We start from the raw sequence: 18,624 nt of genomic DNA on the forward strand, positions 1-18,624 counted from the left end.
GCCGGCGCCAGCGCGCGCGCGCGATTCGAACGCGGCGCCCCGAAAACGGCCGGAAAAGGCGGGAAAAGAATCCAGGAATTCCCCGGGAATTCCCTGGGATCGGGAGCGGGAAAAGGACCCCGGAGCTCCCAGGGATCGGCACCGGGAGCGGGAAGAGGATCCCGGAATTGCCGGGGATCGGCCCCTGGAAAAGGCTCCCGGAGCTCCCCGGGATCGGCGGCCGCATCCAGCGAACCCCGGACCGAGGTGGGACCGGCGGCTCTTGCTGGGAATCCGCGGAGCTGGGATCGGCCCCAAAATCTTGGGATCCCCCCCCCCGCCCCCCAGTTCCCGAATCCCAACCCTGGGTCCCCATCCCTGGGCTGGGATCCTCCCCGCTCCACAATTCCCCAATCTGGGATCCCCCAGCCTGGCACCATCCCAGTTCCCGGGGCCGGGATTTCGGGGATCCTCTCAATTCCCGGGTCCGGGACTCCCCCATTCCCTGGTTTGGGATTTCCTCCCCCCCGTCCATGCTGGAATCTCTTGGGATCTCCTCCATCCTCCAGTTTGGGATCTTTTCAGCCTGGAACCCCCAAATTCCCAAATCTGGGACCTCCCAAATCATGGGACTCCCCAAATTCCCAAATGTGGGACCACCCAGTTCCCAAATCCAGGATTTCTCCAATTCCCAAATCCAGCTCTCCCCAGTTCCCAAATCCAGGCCTCCCCAGTCCCCCAAATTTCCTCCAGTTCCCAAATCCAGCATTTCCCATTCCCCAAATCCAGGCCCCAACAATTCCCAAATCCAGGATTTCCCCAATTCCCAAAATTCCCCCCAGTTCCCAAATCTGCCCTCCCAATTCCCAAATCCAGGCCCCAACAATTCCCAAATCCTGGATTTCCCCCAATTCCCAACCCGCCCCCCAGTGCCCTCGGGGTCCCTCCACGTCCCCTCGTGCCCCGCAGGATCGGGATCGGGATCGGGATCGGGATCGGCTCCATGGACACTTTCCAGTCCCCCACGCCCTCGGCGCGCCGGGACAAAGCGGGTGAGGAACAGCGGGACGGGCCTGGAACGATCCCAAAGGGATCGGGGTGGTCCCGAGGGGATGAGAGTGTTCCCAAAGGGATGGGGATGGTCCCAAAGGGATGGGGATGCTCCCAAAGGGATCGGGATGTTTGGTCCCGGAATGATCCCAAAGGGATTGGGATGTTCCCAGAGGGATCGAGATGGTCCCAAAGGGAATCGGGATGGTCCTGAGGGGATGAGAGTGTTCCCAAAAGGGTTGGGATGGTCCCAAAGGGATCCGGATGTTTGGTCCCGGAATGATCCCAAAGGGATGGGAATGATCCCAAAGGGATTGGGATGTTCCCAAAGGGGTCGGGATGGTCCCAGAGGGATCGAGATGGTCCCAAAGGGAATCGGGATGTTTGATCCTGGAATGTTCCCGAAGGGGTGGGGATGGTCCCAAGGGGATGAGAGTGTTCCCAAAAGGATGGGGATGTTCCCAAAAGGGATGGGGATGCTCCCAAAAGGGTTTGGAATGTTTCCAAAGGGATCAGGATGGTCCCAAAGGGATTGGGATGTTCTCAAAGGGATTGGGATGTTTCCAAAGGGATCAGGATGCTCCCAAAGGGATCGAGATGGTCCCAAAGGGGTCAAGATGGTCCCAAAGGGATGGGGATGTTTGATCCCGGAATGTTCCCGAAAGGGTGGGGATAGTCCCAAAGGGATCGGGATAGTCCCAAAGGGATCGGGATGGTCCCAAAGGGATTGGGATGGTCCCGAGGGGATGAGAGCGTTCCCAAAAGGATGGGGATGTTCCCAAAAGGGACTGGGATGTTCCCAAGGGGTTTGGGATGTTCCCAAAGGGATCAGGATGTTTGGTCCCAGAATGCTCGCAAAGGGATGGGAATGTTCCCAAAGGGTTTGGGATGCTCCCAAAGGGGTCGGGATGGTCCCATAGGGATGAGAGTGTTCCCAAAAGGATGGGGATGTTCCAAAAGGGGTCGGGATGTTCCCAAGGGGATTGGGATGTTCCTAAAGGGGTCGGGATGTTCCCAGAGGGATCGAGATGGTCCCAAAGGTATTGGGATGTTTGATCCCAGGATGATCCTAAAGGGATCAGGATGTTCCCAGAAGGATCGGGGTGTTCCCAAAGGGGGTGGGAATATTCCCAAAGGGGTGGGAGCGTTCCCAAAGGGGTTGCCAGGCCCCAGAGGCTGCTCCAGGGGAACGCCCTCATCCCAAATCCGGGATCACGAACGGGAAAGGCCTTGGAAGGATCCCGGGATGAATTCCAGAGGCTGCTCCGAGCCCTGCCCAACCTTTCCTGGGACAATCCCACAGATTCCCAGGAAAACCCTGCCAGTCCCTCCCCCTTCCTCCTCTTCCTCCCAGTTTTATCCCGGAGCACATCCAGATGGGAAATCCCTGGGATCAGCTGGGATTGGTTTTCCATCCCCATTCCCAATCCCTGTCCCCATTCCCAATCCCCATTCCCGTTTCCATCTCCATTTCCCATCCCTGTTTTCCCATTCCCATTTCCCATGCCAGCTCCTTGCGCCGCCCAGAATTCCCCTCTGGAATTGGGGCTGGATCTGCGGGGTCTCCGATTTTTAGGGAACAAATCCCTCCAGGGAACGGAGCCGGAATTTGGGAAAACATTGGGGGGGGTTGGAAGGAGCTTCCCTAAAAATCCGGGTCAGGAGTGGGCTCGGAGCATCCCGTGGGAATCGGGGAATATTTCGGGCCAGGAATTCAATTCCGGCCGTTCCCGGCTCTGCCGAGGATCCGTGACCTCGAAATCCCCCGGGATTTAAATCCCATTGGGAATGGGGACTCCAGGGCTGGGAATTCCAGGCAGGAACTGTTCCCAAAATCCAACTGAACTTCCCCTGGAAGCTCGAGGCCGTTCCCTCCCGTCCCGTGGGTGATTCCTGAGGAGCAGATCCGGGATTTCCTGTGGGATCAGCAGATCCCGATCCCAGCAGGATTTCCCTGGGGTCAGCAGATCCTGATCCCAGTGGGATTTCCATGGGATCAGCAGATCCCAATCCCAGCGGGATTTCCCATGGGATCAGCAGATCCCGATCCCAGTGGGATTTCCATGGGATCAGCAGATCCCAGTCCCAGTTGGATTTTCCCATGGGATCAGCAGATCCCGATCCCAGCAGGATTTCCCTGGGGTCAGCAGATCCCGATCCCAGCAGGATTCCCATGGGATCAGCAGATCCCGATCCCAATGGGATTTCCCATGGGATCAGCAGATCCCGATCCCAGCAGGGATTTCCCTGGGATGAGCAGATCCCGATCCCAGCGGGATTTCCCTGGGATTACCGGGAATTCCCCCTGCAGAGCCCGGCCCCGTGTCCGTGACCATCCCGGCCTCTCCCTTCATGCAGAAGTTGGGATTCGGCACCGGAGTCAGCGTCTACCTGATGAAAAGGTTGGGAATGGCCCCGGGAATCATCCCGGGAAACCCCGGAGGTGATCCCGGTTTTCCTCCCCGTGGACACGGAGCCGAGGGAGGGATTTGGGAATTGTGGAGCCAGGAAGGAGTGCAGTGCTGTGGGATAACCCTGTCCTGGCTGGAATTCTGGGATTTGGGCTCCATTCCTGAAAATTCCGGGATTTGGGCTCCATCATTTTGGGATAACCCTTTCCCTGGCTGGAATTCCAGGATTTTGGGCTCCATTCTTGCGAATTCTGGGATTTGGGATCCATTATTCCAGGATAACCTTGTCCCAGCTGGAATGCCAGGGATTTGGGCTCCATCATTTTGGGATAACCTTTTCCCAGATGGAATTCCAGGATTTTGGGCTCCATCATTTTGGGATAACCTTTTCCCAGCAGGAATCCAGAGGTTTGGGCTCCATTCCTGGGAATTCCAGGATCTGGGCTCCACTATTTTGGGATAACCCTTCCCTGGCTGGAATTCCAGGATTTTGGGCTCCATCATTTTGGGAGTACCCCACTGGTCTTTCCTTGGATGGAATTCAGGGATTTGGGGCCATTCCTGGGATAAAACCTGGCTGGAATTCCAGGGATTTGGGGCTCCACTATTATGGGATAACCTTGTCCCAGCTGGAATTCTGGGATTTGGGCTCCCTTCCCAGGAATCCAGGATTTTGGGCTCTGTTATTTTGGGATAACCCTTCCCTGGCTGGAATTCTGGGATTCTGGGTTTCATTATTTTGGGATAACTTTGTCCCAGCCGGAATTCTGGGATTCGGGCTCCATTCTTGGGAATCCCAAGGTTTTGGGCTCCATTATTTTGGGATAACCCTTTCCCAGCTGGAATTCCGGGATTTTGGGTTTCATTATTTCGGGATAACCCTTTCCCAGCTGGAATTCCAGGGATTTGGGCTCCATCCCCATGGACCAGCTCCATCGGGGAACGGGGTCGGATAAAAATTCCCTTTCCCTGGAAATTCCCCCGGAGGAGTTCGCAGCATCCCCGTCCTGTGGCGGGGGGGGTGGGATCCTTTCCCCGTGGGAATTCCGTGGGAATTCCGGCGTTTTTCCCGGGCCAGGTCCCCGCGGGGGCTGCCCCGCTCCCCCTGGGCCGTGAAGAAAATCAACCCCGGCTGCTCCCAGAGCCAGCGCAGCCTCTTCCAGAGGAGGCTCCGGGAGGAGGCCCGGACCCTGCGGAACCTGCGGCACCCCAACATCGTCGGTGCGGATCCCACGGGAACGCGCGGGGCTGGATCCCGCGGGAACGGCCAGGGGGCAGATGTGACGGGAATGGGGGTGGATCAATGGGAATGGAGGGGTTGGATCCATTGGGAATAGGGTTGGATCCATTGGGAATGGGGTTGGATGTGATGGGAATGGGGGTGGATCCAGTGGGAACGGAGGGGTTGGAACCATTGGGAATGGGGTTGGATCCATTGGGAATGGAGTTGGATCCGACAGGAATGGAGGGGTTGGATCCGACAGGAATGGGGATGGATCAATGGCAATGGAGGGGTTGAAACCATTGGGAATGGGGTTGGATCCATTGGGAATGGGGTTGGATGTGATGGGAATGGGGATGGATCAATGGGAATGGGGTTGGATCCATTTGGAATGGAGTTGGATCCTCGGGAATGGAGGGGTTGGGTCCGACAGGAATGGGGATGGATCAATGGGAATGGAGGGGTTGAAACCATTGGGAATGGGGTTGGATCCTTAGGAATGGAGGGGTTGGACCCATTGGGAATGGAGGGGTTGGATGTGATGGGAATGGGGTTGGATCAATGGGAATGGGGTTGGATCCATTGGGAATGGAGTTGGATCCTCGGGAATGGAGGGGTTGGATCCGACAGGAATGGGGATGGATGAATGGGAATGGAGGGGTTGGATCCATTGGGAATGGGGGTGGATCCATTGGGAATGGAGTTGGATCCGACAGGAATGGAGGGGTTGGATCTGACAGGAATGGGGATGGATCAGTGGGAATGGAGGGGTTGGATCCATTGGGAATGGAGAGTTTGGATCCGTGGGAATGGAGGGATGGATCCATTGGGAATGGGGTTGGATCTGCTGGGGATTGGGTTGGATTTGTTGGGAATGGAAGGGATGGATCCATGGGAATGGAGGGGGTGGAGCCAGTTCCAGAGAGAGATGAGGGGGATCTGGGACTGGGGAATTCCAGACCTCCCAGTGCCTCTGGAGTTCCCAGGGAAGCCCCCGGATCCCTGGGAGTATCCAAGGATGGATCTGGAGCTCCCTGGGATGGTGGGAGGGGTCAGGGTTGGACTGGGATGGGATTGGAATCCATGAATCCCATCCAGAACATTCCATGATTGTTGCTGCTGTCCCATTCCCATCCCACGGATCCCATTCCTATGGACCCATTCCCATTGATCCCATCCCACGGATGCCATTCCTGTCCCATTCCCATCGATCCCATTCCCATTGTCATGGATCCCATCCCCATTCCCATTGTCAGGGATTCAATTCCCATAGATCCCATCTGAATGGATCCCATCCCTTTCCCACATTTCATTCCCATTTCATTCCCACGGATCCTGTTCCCATGGATCCCATGGCTCCCATTCCTGCGGATCCTATTCCCATGGATCCTATTCCCATCCCATGGATCTTATTCACATGTATCCCATTTCCATGGATCCCATGGCTCCCATTCCTGCGGATCCTATTCCCATGGATCCTATTCCCATCCCATGGATCTCATTCACACGTATCCCATTCCCACGGATCCCATTCCCACAGCTCCCATTCCCATGGATCCCATTCCCATCCCATGGCTGCCATTCCCACAGATCCCATGGCTGCCATTCCCATTCCTGTGGATCCCATTCCTACGGATCCCATTCCCACAGCCCGTATTCCCCATGGATCCAATGGATCCCATTCCTATTCCCATGGCTCCCATTCCCACAGATCCCATTCTCACGGATGCCATGGCTCCCATTCCCACGGATCCCATTCCCATCCCATTCCAATTCTCACGGATCCCATGGATCCCATTCTCATGGCTCCCATTCCCCCAGATCCTCTGGACCCCATTCCCATGGCTCCCATTCCCATGGCTCCCATCCCATTCCCATTTCCATTGATCCCATGGCTCCCGTTCCCATTGATCCCATGGCTCCCGTTCCCATTGATCCCATGGCTCCCATTCCCAAGGCTCCCATCCCATTCCCATTTCCATTGATCCCACGGCTCCCGTTCCCATTGATCCCACGGCTCCCATTCCCATTTATCCCACAGCTCCCGTTCCCATTGATCCCACGGCTCCCGTTCCCATTGATCCCACGGCTCCCGTTCCCATTGATCCCACGGCTCCCGTTCCCATTTATCCCACGGCTCCCGTTCCCATTGATCCCATGGCTCCCATTCCCATTGATCCCACAGCTCCCGTTCCCATTGATCCCACGGCTCTCATTCCCGTTTATCCCACGGCTCCCGTTCCCGTTTATCCCACGGCTCCCATTCCCGTTTATCCCATGGCTCCCGTTCCCATTGATCCCACGGCTCCCGTTCCCGTTTATCCCACGGCTCCCGTTCCCATTGATCCCACGGCTCCCGTTCCCATTTATCCCATGGATCCCGTTCCCGTTTATCCCATGGATCCCGTTCCCATTCCAGGGTACCGGGCGCTGACGAAGGCTCCGGACGGGAGCCTCTGCCTGGCCATGGAATTCGGGGGGGAGAAATCCCTGAACGACCTCATCGAGGAGCGCCGGGAGCAGGGCCTGGGAATGTTCCCGGCTGCCACCATCCTGCACGTGGCCCTCAGCATGGCCAGGGGCCTCCAGGTACCGGGGAAATCCCGGGAATTCCGGGAAAAAAACCCTGGGATTCTGGGGGAAAAAAAAACTGGGATTCTGGAGAAAAAAACCCTGGGATTCTGGGGGAAAAAACCCTGGGATTCTGGGGGAAAATACCCTGGGATTCTGGGGAAAAAACCCTGGGATTCTGGGGAAAAAACCCTGGGATTCTGGGGGAAAAAAAAACTGGGATTCTGGGAGAAAAAAACCCTGGGATTCCGGGAAAATCCCAGGATTCTGGGATATCTCCCAGGATAAAGGGGAGCCAAGGGAGCTTTCCAGCTGCTGGGCGGGTTGGGATAGGGATGGGGATGGGGGGGAGCTTGGGAAGGTCAATTCCCAGTGGGGCTGGAATTCCCAGAGAATCCCGGGGAGAGTCCCAGGAAAGGTTGGAGCGGCCCAGGATCCGGGATTGGGATGGGATGGGATTGAAGGTCCCTGGATCCCATCCCAAACCATTCCGGGATTCTGGGATCAGAGACACTCAGGATCCATCCCGAGGGATTTTTATGGAATTCAGAGATGGAAAAGGGAAGGGAGACCCTTCCTGGAGTCCCGAATTCCCAGAGAAGCCCCTGGATCCCAAAATTCCTTCCCAAGGAGGGATGGGGCTGGATGCAATGCCAGGCTGGGAGAGCTGGGAATGTAGGGAATACCCGGCAAAGGGGGAGCTTGGGATTGTGGGATTTGGGAAGGAATTCCCGGCTGGGCTGGAGTTCCCAGAGGATCCCTGGCAGTGCCCAAGGCGCGGCCGCAGGATCGGGCTGATCCATGGGATCCCTCCGTCCGTGGGTTCCGAGCCACGCCTGGAGGTTTCCTGGCTGGATCTGGGGTTTCCCCTCGGTTCCCCTCCCCGATCCCACGGCTCTCCATTCCCGGCATTCCCGGCGTTCCCGGCGTTCCCGGCAGTACCTGCACACGGAGCAGCGGCTGCTCCACGGCGACATCAAATCCCCCAACGTCGTCGTCCGCGGCGCCTTCGAGGCCGTCAAGATCTGCGATGTCGGCGTCTCCCTGCCCCTGGATGAGAACCTGACAGGTGGGGTACCGGGAACCGTCCCCTGGGAATGGGGGATTCCCATCCCGTGGATCCCATTCCCAATATCCCTTTGATCCCACCATCCCACTGCAGTGAGCGATCCCATTCCCAATTAATTCTGATCCCCAATCCCATTCCCGATATCCCTTGGTCCCGTTGAAGTGAGCGATCCCATTCCCATGGATCCCATTCCCACTGTCGTGGATCCCATTCCTATTCCAATGGATCCCATCCTGATTCCCATTCCAATAATGTGGGGTTACTGGAAATGTGGGATTCCCAGAAACATGGCATCTCATCCTATTCCCATGGATTACAGTGAGTGATCCCATTCCCAATCCCAATTCCAATCCCATTCCTGCTATCCCTTTTATCCTGTTGATCCTGTTGCAGTGAGTGATCCCATTCCTGATCCCGTTCCCCATATTCTGATCCCATTCCCAATATCCCTCTGGTCCCGTTGCTCCCGCTGCATTGAGCAATCCCATTCCCAATATCCCGATCCCATTCCCGTTGCTCTTGTTGCTCTCGCTGCAGTGAGTGATCCCATTCCCGATCCCATTCCCGATATCCCTTTGATCCCTTCGATTCCACTGCAGTGAGCCATCCCATTCCTGATCCATTCCCATTGCCATTCCCAATCCCATTCCCATTGCCATTTCCGATCCCATTCCCGATCCCTCTTCTGCTGCTGCAGTGAGCGATCCCACTCCCGATCCCATTCCCGATCCCATTCCTGATTTGCCCCCCCCAGCTCCCGCTGCAGTGAGCGATCCCAGTCCTGATCCTGATCCCATTGCAGTGAGCGATCTCGATCCCACTCCCGATCCCATTCCCAATATCACTGTGCTCCCGCTGCAGTGAGTGATCCCAATCCTGATCCCATTGCAGTGAGCGATCTCGATCCCACTCCCTATCCCACTCCCGATCCCATTCCCAATATCACTGTGCTCCCGCTGCAGTGAGCGATCCCAATCCCAACATCCCTTTGATCCCATGGATCCCGCTATCCCTGTGCTCCTGCTGCAGTGAGTGATCCCATTCCCACTCCCGATCCCACTATCCCATTGAGCCCATTGATCCCGCTTTGTCCCATTATCCCCCCATGGCAGTGAGTGACCCGTCCCTGCGCTACATGAGATTAATCCCAATCCCAATATCCCATTATTCCCGATTTTTCCCCGTTATCCCATGGCAGTGAGTGACCCGTCCCTGCGCTACGTGGGCACGGAGCCCCATATCCCATTGATCCCATTGAACCCACTGATCCCGTTATCCCATTATCCCATGGCAGTGAGTGACCCCTCTCTGTGCTACGTGGGCACGGAGCCCCATATCCCATTGATCCCATTATCCCGTTTTCCCATGGCAGTGAGTGATCCATCCCTGTGCTACGTGGGCATGGAGCCCCATTGATCCCATTATTCCCAATTTATTCCCGTTATTCCCCCCACAGTGAGCGACCCGTCCCTGTGCTACGTGGGCACGGAGCCCCATATCCCATTGATCCCGTTATCCTGTTGTTATCCCATGGCAGTGAATGACCCGTCCCTGTGCTACGTGGGCATGGAGCCCTATATCCCATTGATCCCGTTGATCCCATTATTCCCGATTTATTCCCGTTATTCCCCCCACAGTGAGCGACCTGTCCCTGTGCTACGTGGGCACGGAGCCCCATATCCCATTGATCCCGTTGATCCCATTGATCCCATTGATCCCGTTATCCCATTATTCCCCCCACAGCGAGCGACCCGTCCCTGTGCTACATGGGCACAGAGCCCCATATCCCGTTGATCCTGTTGATCCCGTTGATCCCATTATTCCTGATTTGTTCCCTGTGCAGTGAGTGACCACTCTCTGTGCTACGTGGGCACAGAGCCCCATATCCCATTGATCCCACTGATCCCACTGATCCCGATATCCCGTTATTCCCATGGCAGTGAGTGACCCGTCCCTGTGCTACGTGGGCATGGAGCCCCATATCCCACTGATCCCGTTGATCCCGTTATTCCCAATTTATTCCCTTTATTCCCCCCACAGTGAGCGACCCGTCCCTGTGCTACGTGGGCACGGAGCCCCATATCCCATTGATCCCGTTGATCCTGTTGATCCCGTTATTCCCAATTTATTCCCGTTATTCCCCCCACAGTGAGTGACCCATCCCTGTGCTACGTGGGCACGGAGCCCCATTGATCCCATTGATCCCGTTGATCCCATTGTTATCCCATGGCAGTGAGTGACCCGTCCCTGTGCTACGTGGGCACGGAGCCCCATATCCCATTGATCCCATTGATCCCGTTATTCCCAATTTATTCCCGTTATTCCCCCCACAGTGAGTGACCCATCCCTGTGCTACGTGGGCACGGAGCCCCATATCCCATTGATCCCATTGATCCCGTTATTCCCAATTTATTCCCGTTATTCCCCCCACAGTGAGTGACCCATCCCTGTGCTACGTGGGCACGGAGCCCCATATCCCATTGATCCCATTGATCCCGTTATTCCCAATTTATTCCCGTTATTCCGCCCACAGTGAGCGACCCGTCCCTGTGCTATGTGGGCACGGAGCCCCGTTGATCCCATTGATCCCGTTGATCCCATTATCCCCTTGTTATCCCATGGCAGTGAGTGACCCGTCCCTGTGCTACGTGGGCACGGAGCCCCATATCCCATTGATCCCGTTGATCCCGTTGATCCCATTGATCCCGTTATCCCATTATTCCCCCCACAGTGAGCGACCCGTCCCTGTGCTACATGGGCACAGAGCCCCATATCCTGTTGATCCCATTATTCCTGATTTGTTCCCTGTGCAGTGAGTGACCACTCTCTGTGCTACGTGGGCACAGAGCCCCATATCCCATTGATCCCACTGATCCCACTGATCCCGATATCCTGTTATTCCCATGGCAGTGAGTGACCCGTCCCTGTGCTATGTGGGCATGGAGCCCCATATCCCACTGATCCCGTTGATCCCGTTATTCCCAATTTATTCCCATTATTCCCCCCACAGTGAGCGACCTGTCCCTGTGCTACGTGGGCACGGAGCCCCATATCCCATTGATCCCATTGATCCCATTGATCCCGTTATCCTGTTATTCCCCCCACAGTGAGTGACCCGTCCCTGTGCTACGTGGGCACGGAGCCCCATTGATCCCACTGATCCCGTTATCCCGTTGTTATCCCATGGCAGTGAGTGACCCGTCCCTGTGCCACGTGGGCACGGAGCCCCATATCCCATTGATCCCGTTGATCCCATTATTCCCGATTTATTCCCGTTATTCCACCCACAGTGAGTGACCCGTCCCTGTGCTACGTGGGCACAGAGCCCCATATTCCATTGATCCCATTCATCCCATTGATCCCATTATTCCCAATTTATTCCCGTTATTCCCCCCACAGTGAGTGACCCATCCCTGTGCTACATGGGCACAGAGCCCCGTTGATCCCATTGATCCCGTTGATCCCATTGATCCCGTTATCCCGTTGTTATCCCATGGCAGTGAGTGACCCGTCCCTGTGCTACGTGGGCACGGAGCCCCATTGATCCCATTGATCCCGTTGATCCCATTATTCCCAATTTATTCCTGTTATTCCCCCCACAGTGAGCAATCCGTCCCTGTGCTACGTGGGCACGGAGCCCCATTGATCCCATTGATCCCGATATCCCGTTGTTATCCCATGGCAGTGAGTGACCCGTCCCTGTGCTACGTGGGCACGGAGCCGTGGTCGCCGCCCGAGGCGCTGGAGCCGGACGGGGCCATCTCGGACCGCTCCGACGTCTTCGCCTTCGGCCTCACGCTCTGGGAGATGCTGGCCCTGAGCGTGCCCCACCTGCCCCCGCCCCGCGACGGATCTGACGGTACCGGGAAAACAACGGGAATTCCGAGAATTACGGGAGTTCCTGACGGGGAACGGGTGCCGGGAAGGGATCCAGGATTTGGGGAACAGGGGTGGAGGGACAGGGGAGTGGAATGGGATTCCCGCTGGGAAAGGGGAGCTTGGGATTGTGGGGTTTTGGGAAGGAATTCCTGGCTGGGCTGGAATTCCCGGAGAATCCCTGGGAGTGCCCAAGGGAAAGCTGGGATCACCCTGGGAAGATCAGGAAGCGCCGGGCTGGGATCAGAATTCCCGGGATCCGCTTCCAACAGCTGCGCCCTGCCGCCATTCCAGAGGGTTGGGATTTTGGGATATCGGGGTTTTGGGATCTTAGGTTTTGGGGTTTTGGGATCTTGGGATCTCAGGAAGGAGTTCCTGTCTGGGGAGGGGCTGGGCTGGAATTCCCAGAGGATCCCTGGCAAGATCAGGAAGCGCTGGGCTGGAATGTGGCTGGGATTCCTGGGATCCGCTGCCAACGGCCACACTCCTCTGCCATTCCAGAGGGTCGGGATCTTGGGGTTTTGGGATTTTGGGATATTGGGGTTTTGCAATTTTGGGAAGGAATTCCCGGCTGGGAGGGTGAGGAGGGGCTGGGCTGGAATTTCCAGAGAATTGCTGAGAGTGCCCAAGGAAAGGCTGGGATCACCCTGGGATCAGGGCAGAATTCCCAGGATCTGCTTCCAATGGCCACACTCTCCTGCCGTTCCAGAGGGCTGGGATATTGGGGTTTCGGGATTTTGGGAAGGAATTCCTGTCTGTGAGGGCGTGGAGGGCTGCAATTCCCAGAGGATCCCTGGCGGTGTCGGGATCACCCTGGGCACATCAGGAAGCGCCAGGCTGGTATCGGGGCCGGGATTCCCAGGACCCGCTCCCAACGGCCGCACTCTCTCTCTGCCCCTCTCTCCCTCTGTCCCTGCCGTAATTCCAGAGGATTCGTGCTCGGAGGATTCCCTGGACGAGGCCGCGTACCAGGCCGCGCTGGGGTCGCGGCCGCCGCTGCCCCCGGAGGCGGCGCGGGAGCCCTCACAGGGCCCCGTGCGGGAGCTCTTCTGCGCATGCACCGCCCGCGAGGCCCCGCGGCGCCCCCCGGCGGCCACCATCGTCACTGCCCTGCTGCAGCTGCCGGAATGCCGGGAACTGCGGGAACAACAGCCGGGGGGAGAGCGGGAATGAGGCGGGATAGCGGGAATAATGGCGGGATTACACAGCCCTGAGGGACAGCGGGAATGAGGGGTGGGAATGGTGAGGGATAACAGGGCGGGAATGCCCTCACAGCAGCCCGTGCTCTTCTGCGCATGCGCCGCCCGCCAGCCCCTCGGCGGCCGTCGTGGTCACTGCCCTGCTGCAGCTGGAGCCGGGAATAATGACGGGATAACGGGAATAATGACGGGATAACAGCCCTGAGGGACAGCGGGAATGAGGGATGGGGGACGGCGGGAATGGTGAGGGATAACGGGAATAATGATGGGATAACACAGCCCTGAGGGATGGGGGACGGCGGGAATGGTGAGGGATAACGGGAATAATGACGGGATAACACAGCCCTGAGGGAATGAGGGATGGGAATGGTGAGGGATAACAGGACGGGAATGCCCTCGCAGGGGCCCGTGCGGGAGCTCCTGTGCGCATGCGCCGCCCGCCAGCCCCCTGGCGGCCGCCATGGTCACTGCCCTGCTGCAGCTGGAGCCGGGAACAACAGCCGGGGGGAGAGCGGGAATGAGGCGGGGTAACGGGAATAATGACGGGATAACACAGCCCTGAGGGACAGCGGGAATGAGGGATGGGAATGGTGAGGGATAACAGGGCGGGAATGCCCTCACAGCAGCCCGTGCTCTTCTGCGCATGCGCCGCCCTCCAGCCACGCAGGGGCCACCGTGGTCACTGCCCTGCTGCAGCTGGAGCCGGGAATAATGCCGGGAACGGGAACAACAGCCGGGGGGAGAGCGGGAATGAAGCGGGATAACGGGAATAATGACGGGATAACGGAGCGGGAATGAGGGACAGAGGAGTGCCGGGATAGCACAGCCCAAAGGGGGCAGCGGGAATAGCTGGGATAACAGGGCGGGAATGCCCTCGCAGGGGCCCGTGCGGGAGCTCTTCTGCGCATGCGCCGCACGCCGGCCCCCGCGGCGGCGCCCCCTGGCGGCCGCCATGGTCACTGCAGCGCTGCGGCTGCGGGAATGAGGGGCGGGATAACGGGAATGAGGGATGGGATATCGGGAATGAGGGGTGGGATATCGGGAATGAGGGATGGGATATCGGGAATAACGGCTGGATAACCACGGAGCGGGAATGAGGGATGGGATATCGGGAATGAGGGACGGGATATCGGGAATGAGGGGTGGGATATCGGGAATGAGGGATGGGATATCGGGAATGAGGGGTGGGATAACGGGAATGAGGGGTGGGATATCGGGAATGAGGGATGGGATATCGGGAATGAGGGGCGGGATAACGGGAATGAGGGGTGGGATAACGGGAATGAGGGATGGGATATCGGGAATGAGGGATGGGATATCGGGAATAACGGCGGGATAACCATGGAGCGGGAATGCCGGGATAAGTGAATGGGAATGCCAGGATAACAGAGCAGGAATGATGAGGGAGAATGGGGATGAGGGATAACAGAACAGGAATCCTGGGATAACACAGCCCTGAGGGGACAGCGGGAATTCTGGGATAACAGAGTGGGAATTCTGGGATAACACAGCCCTGAGAGACCTGGATAACAGAACAGGAATTCTGGGATAACGGAGTGGGAATTCTGGGATAACAAAGCCCTGAGTAACCAGGATAAATGAGTGGGAATTGTGGGATAACAGAACAGGAATTCTGGGATAATGGAGTGGGAATTCCAAAGCCCTGAGAGCCCAGGGTAATGGAGTTGGCATTCCCAGGATTACAGAGTGGGAATTCCGGGATAATGGAGTGGGAATTCTGGGATAACAGAGTGGGAATTCTGGGGTTATGGAGCTGGGATTCCTGGAATTCCAAAGCCCTGAGAACCCAGGATAATGGAGCTGGCATTCCCAGGGTTACAGGGCTGGGATTCCTGCGATTCCAGAGCCCCAAATTCCTGGGATTATGGAGCTGGGATTCCTGGGATAACAGAGCTGGGATTCCTGGGATAACAGCCCTGAAAGCCCTGGATTCCAGAGCTTGGAATTCCCAGGATTCTGGAGCTGGAATTCCTCAGATTCTGGGATTATGGAGTTTAACATTCCCAGAGCCCTGACATTCCCACATTTCCAGAGCCTGAAACTCCTGGAATTCCAGATCCCTGCCCATTCCCACATTTCCAGAACCCAACAATTCCCAGAATTCCAGATCCCTGCCCATTCCCAGCTTTCCTTGGGCTGTGCTCCAGAGCCGGGCTCATCCCATTCCCGGGATTTTAGGGTGGATTTCCCAAATTTGGGGTCGGATTTTCCCTCCTTTTAGGCTGGATTTCCTTCCTTTTCCCCACTTTTCTGGGCTTTGGATTTTCCCTGGATTTTGGGTCGGATTCTCTCTTTGAGGTTGGATTTTTCCCAAATTTTCAGGGCTGGGTTTTCCCTCTGGGGTTGGGATTATCCCAACTTTTTTTTGCTGGAGTTTTCCTCTTCCAGGTCCACTTTTCCCTCCTTTTCCAGTTGCATTTCCTCTCTTTATTCAGTTGGATTTTCCCTCATTTTCCCTCATTTTCCAATCAGATTTTCCCAATTTTTCAGGCTGAATCCTCTCAGGTTGGAGGTCGGATTTTCCCTTTTTTTGGGCTGGAATTCCCAAGTTTTCCCATTGGATTTTCCCACTTTTCAGGTCAGATTTTCCCTCGTTTTCCCTTTTTTGGGGGTTGGATTTTCCCCCTTTTTCAGGCTGGATTTTCCTTCTTTTTGTTTGGATTTTCCCTCTTTTTTTTCAGTTGGATTTTCCCTCATTTTGGGGCTGGAATTCCCAAATTTAGGTTGGATTTTCCCTCATTTTTGGGCTGGAATTTCCCTCATTTTCCCTCTTTTTGGGGTTTGGATTATTCCCAAGCTTTTTCCTGGATTTTTTTTCCCTCTTTTAGGTCAGTTTTTCCCTCTTTTTTTCAGCTGGATTTCCCCCCTTTTCTGGGCTGGAATTCCCAAGTTTAGGTTGGATTTTCCCTCATTTTCAGTTGGATTTCCCAATTTTCCCCCTCTTTGGGGTTGGAATTTCCCTCATTTTTTTCAATCTGGTTTTCCCTCATTTTAGGTTGGATTCTCCCTTTTTTTGGTCGGATTTTCCCTCTTTTTTTGGGCTGGAATTCCCCGAGTTTTCCCATTGGATTTTCCCACTTTTATGTTGGATTTCCCTCATTTTCCCACTCTTTGGAGTTTGGATTTTCCCTCGATTTTAGGTCAGATTTTCCCAAGTTTTCAGGTTGGATTCTCCTAAATTTCAGGTTTGGATTTTCCCAAGTTTTTGGGCTGGAATTTCCCTCATTTTCCATTTATTTGGTTTGGATTTTCCCAAGATTTTTCCTGGATTTTTCCCCTCTTTTAGGTCAGATTTTCCCTCTTTTTGGGGTTTGGATTTTCCCAAACTTTGGGATGGATTCTCCCTTTGAAGTTGGATTTTCCCAATTTGGGGTCGGATTTCCCAAGTTTCAGGTTTGGATTTTCCCAAGTTTTTAGGGCTGGATTTTCCCTCATTTTTGGGCTGGAATTTCCCTCATTTTCCTTCTTTTTGGGGTTTGGATTTTCCCAAGATTTTTGCTGGATTTTCCTTCTTTTAGGTCAGATTTTCCCTCCTTTTTCTTTGGATTTTCCCTCCTTTTTGGGGCTGGAATTTCCCGAGTTTTCCCATTGGATTTTCCCAAGTTTTGGAGTTGGATTTTCCCAAGTTTTCCCTCAGAAATGTTCCCAATAAATAAATCTGTTCCTCTTGCTGGGATTGCTGGATTTTTCCTTGGGATTTGGATTTTCCAGAGGCGCCGGAGCTTGGATGGGATTTGGGTTCTCTGAGGGGGGAAAATTCCCAAAAAAACCCTGGAATATTCCTAAAAAAAACCCAAATATCTCCATAAAAACCCAGAATACCCCCCCAAAAAACCCTGGAATATTCCCATAGAAACCTTGGAATATTCTCATAAAACCTTGGAATATTCCCATTTAAAAAAATGAGAGAACAGAAAACTTTGGAGTATTTTCAGAAATTTATGGAATATCAGAAAACCTTGGAACAGCATCACAAAACCTTGGAATAGTGACAGAAATTTATGGAATATCTTCATAGAAACTTGGGATATTTCAGAAATTTATGGAATATCCACAGAAAATCTTGGAATATTCCCACAAAGCCCTGGAAAACCTTGGGATATTGACTGCAATTTATGGGATATCATCATAGAAACTTGGGATATTGTCAGGAATTTATGGAATATCCTCAGAAAACTTTGGGATATTCCCACAAAGCCCTGGAATTCCCTGCCTGGGAGGCTCCAGGTGGGAAAACCCTCGGGCAGAATTCCCAGAATTCCAAGGGAATGGGGAAAAACCGATTCCCATTAACGAAGCCCCAACCCCAATTAACTTAAATCCCAAAAAACGCCTGGGGAAAAAGCAGGAATTGCGGGGGATCCTGGAGAATTCCAGGAATTCCAGTGGAATTCAGCAGCAGCTGGGCAGGAAGGGAGAGGGGAGGGGCTGGCAGGGACATTCCCAAGGGAAAGGAGAATTCCCAAGGGAATGAGGGATTCCAAAGGGAATGAGGGATCCCAAAGGGAAGGGAATGAAGGGAGGGATTCCCAAGGGAATGAGGGATCCCAAAGGGAATGAGGGGTTCCAGAGGGAAAGGAGAATTCCCAAGGGAATGAGGGAACCCAAAGGAATCAGGGATTCCCAAGGGAATGAGGGATTCCAAAGGGAAGGGAAGGGAAGGGAGGGATTCCCAAGGGAAAGGAGAATTCCCAAGGGAATGAGGGATTCCAAAGGGAAGGGAAGGGAAGGGAGGGATTCCCAAGGGAAACTTTCCCAAGGGAATGAAGGATTTAGGGAGGGATTCCCAAGGGAAAAGAAGGGAAAGATTCCCCAGAAATGGTGGATTTGGAAGGGATGGGATTTGGGGAAGGATTCCCAAGGGAAGGGGATGGAAGGATTCTGGGAAGGGAAGAATTCCCGAGGGAAAGGAAGGGAACGAGGGATTCCAAAGGGAACGAAGGATTTGGAAAGACTGGGAAGGGATCCGGGGAAGGATTCCCAAGGGAGCTCAAGATTCCCAAGGAAGGGAAACTTTCCCAAGGGAATGAAGGATTTGGGAGGGATTCAGGGAAGGATTCCCATGGGAAGAGAAGGGAAAGATTCCCAAAGGAAGGAAGGGAATGAGAGATTCCCAAGGGAAGGAAGGGTGGGTGAGGGGAGGGATTCAGGGAGGGATTCCCAAGGGAATGAGAGATTCCGGAGGGAAGAGGAGGGAAGGATTCCCAAGGGAAGGAGGGAGGGAAT

At 55.1% G+C, this 18,624-nt stretch overlaps 1 protein-coding gene and 1 long non-coding RNA gene across 2 annotated transcripts; both read left to right on the plus strand.

Moving 5' to 3' along the window:
* Positions 1 to 13,568, plus strand: PBK (PDZ binding kinase). Its single transcript, XM_071417258.1, has 8 exons — positions 1 to 246; positions 949 to 1,031; positions 3,341 to 3,431; positions 4,519 to 4,661; positions 7,082 to 7,251; positions 8,173 to 8,302; positions 11,988 to 12,161; positions 13,107 to 13,568. The coding sequence occupies exons 2-8, from the start codon at positions 983 to 985 to the stop codon at positions 13,349 to 13,351; spliced, it is 1,002 nt and encodes a 333-aa protein (XP_071273359.1). The 5' UTR covers positions 1 to 246; positions 949 to 982; the 3' UTR covers positions 13,352 to 13,568.
* A 1,149-nt stretch (positions 13,569 to 14,717) lies between these two features.
* LOC139584905 (uncharacterized) lies at positions 14,718 to 17,067 on the plus strand. The gene is made up of 2 exons (XR_011676867.1): positions 14,718 to 16,599; positions 16,786 to 17,067. It is a non-coding gene; the product is annotated as an uncharacterized lncRNA (long non-coding RNA).
* The last annotated feature ends 1,557 nt before the right edge of the window (positions 17,068 to 18,624 follow it).

This window comes from Agelaius tricolor, unplaced genomic scaffold (genome assembly GCF_023055355.1).
Source record: "Agelaius tricolor isolate 1412-34295 unplaced genomic scaffold, bAgeTri1.0.p SCAF_68, whole genome shotgun sequence".
Classification (NCBI taxonomy): domain Eukaryota; kingdom Metazoa; phylum Chordata; class Aves; order Passeriformes; family Icteridae; genus Agelaius; species Agelaius tricolor.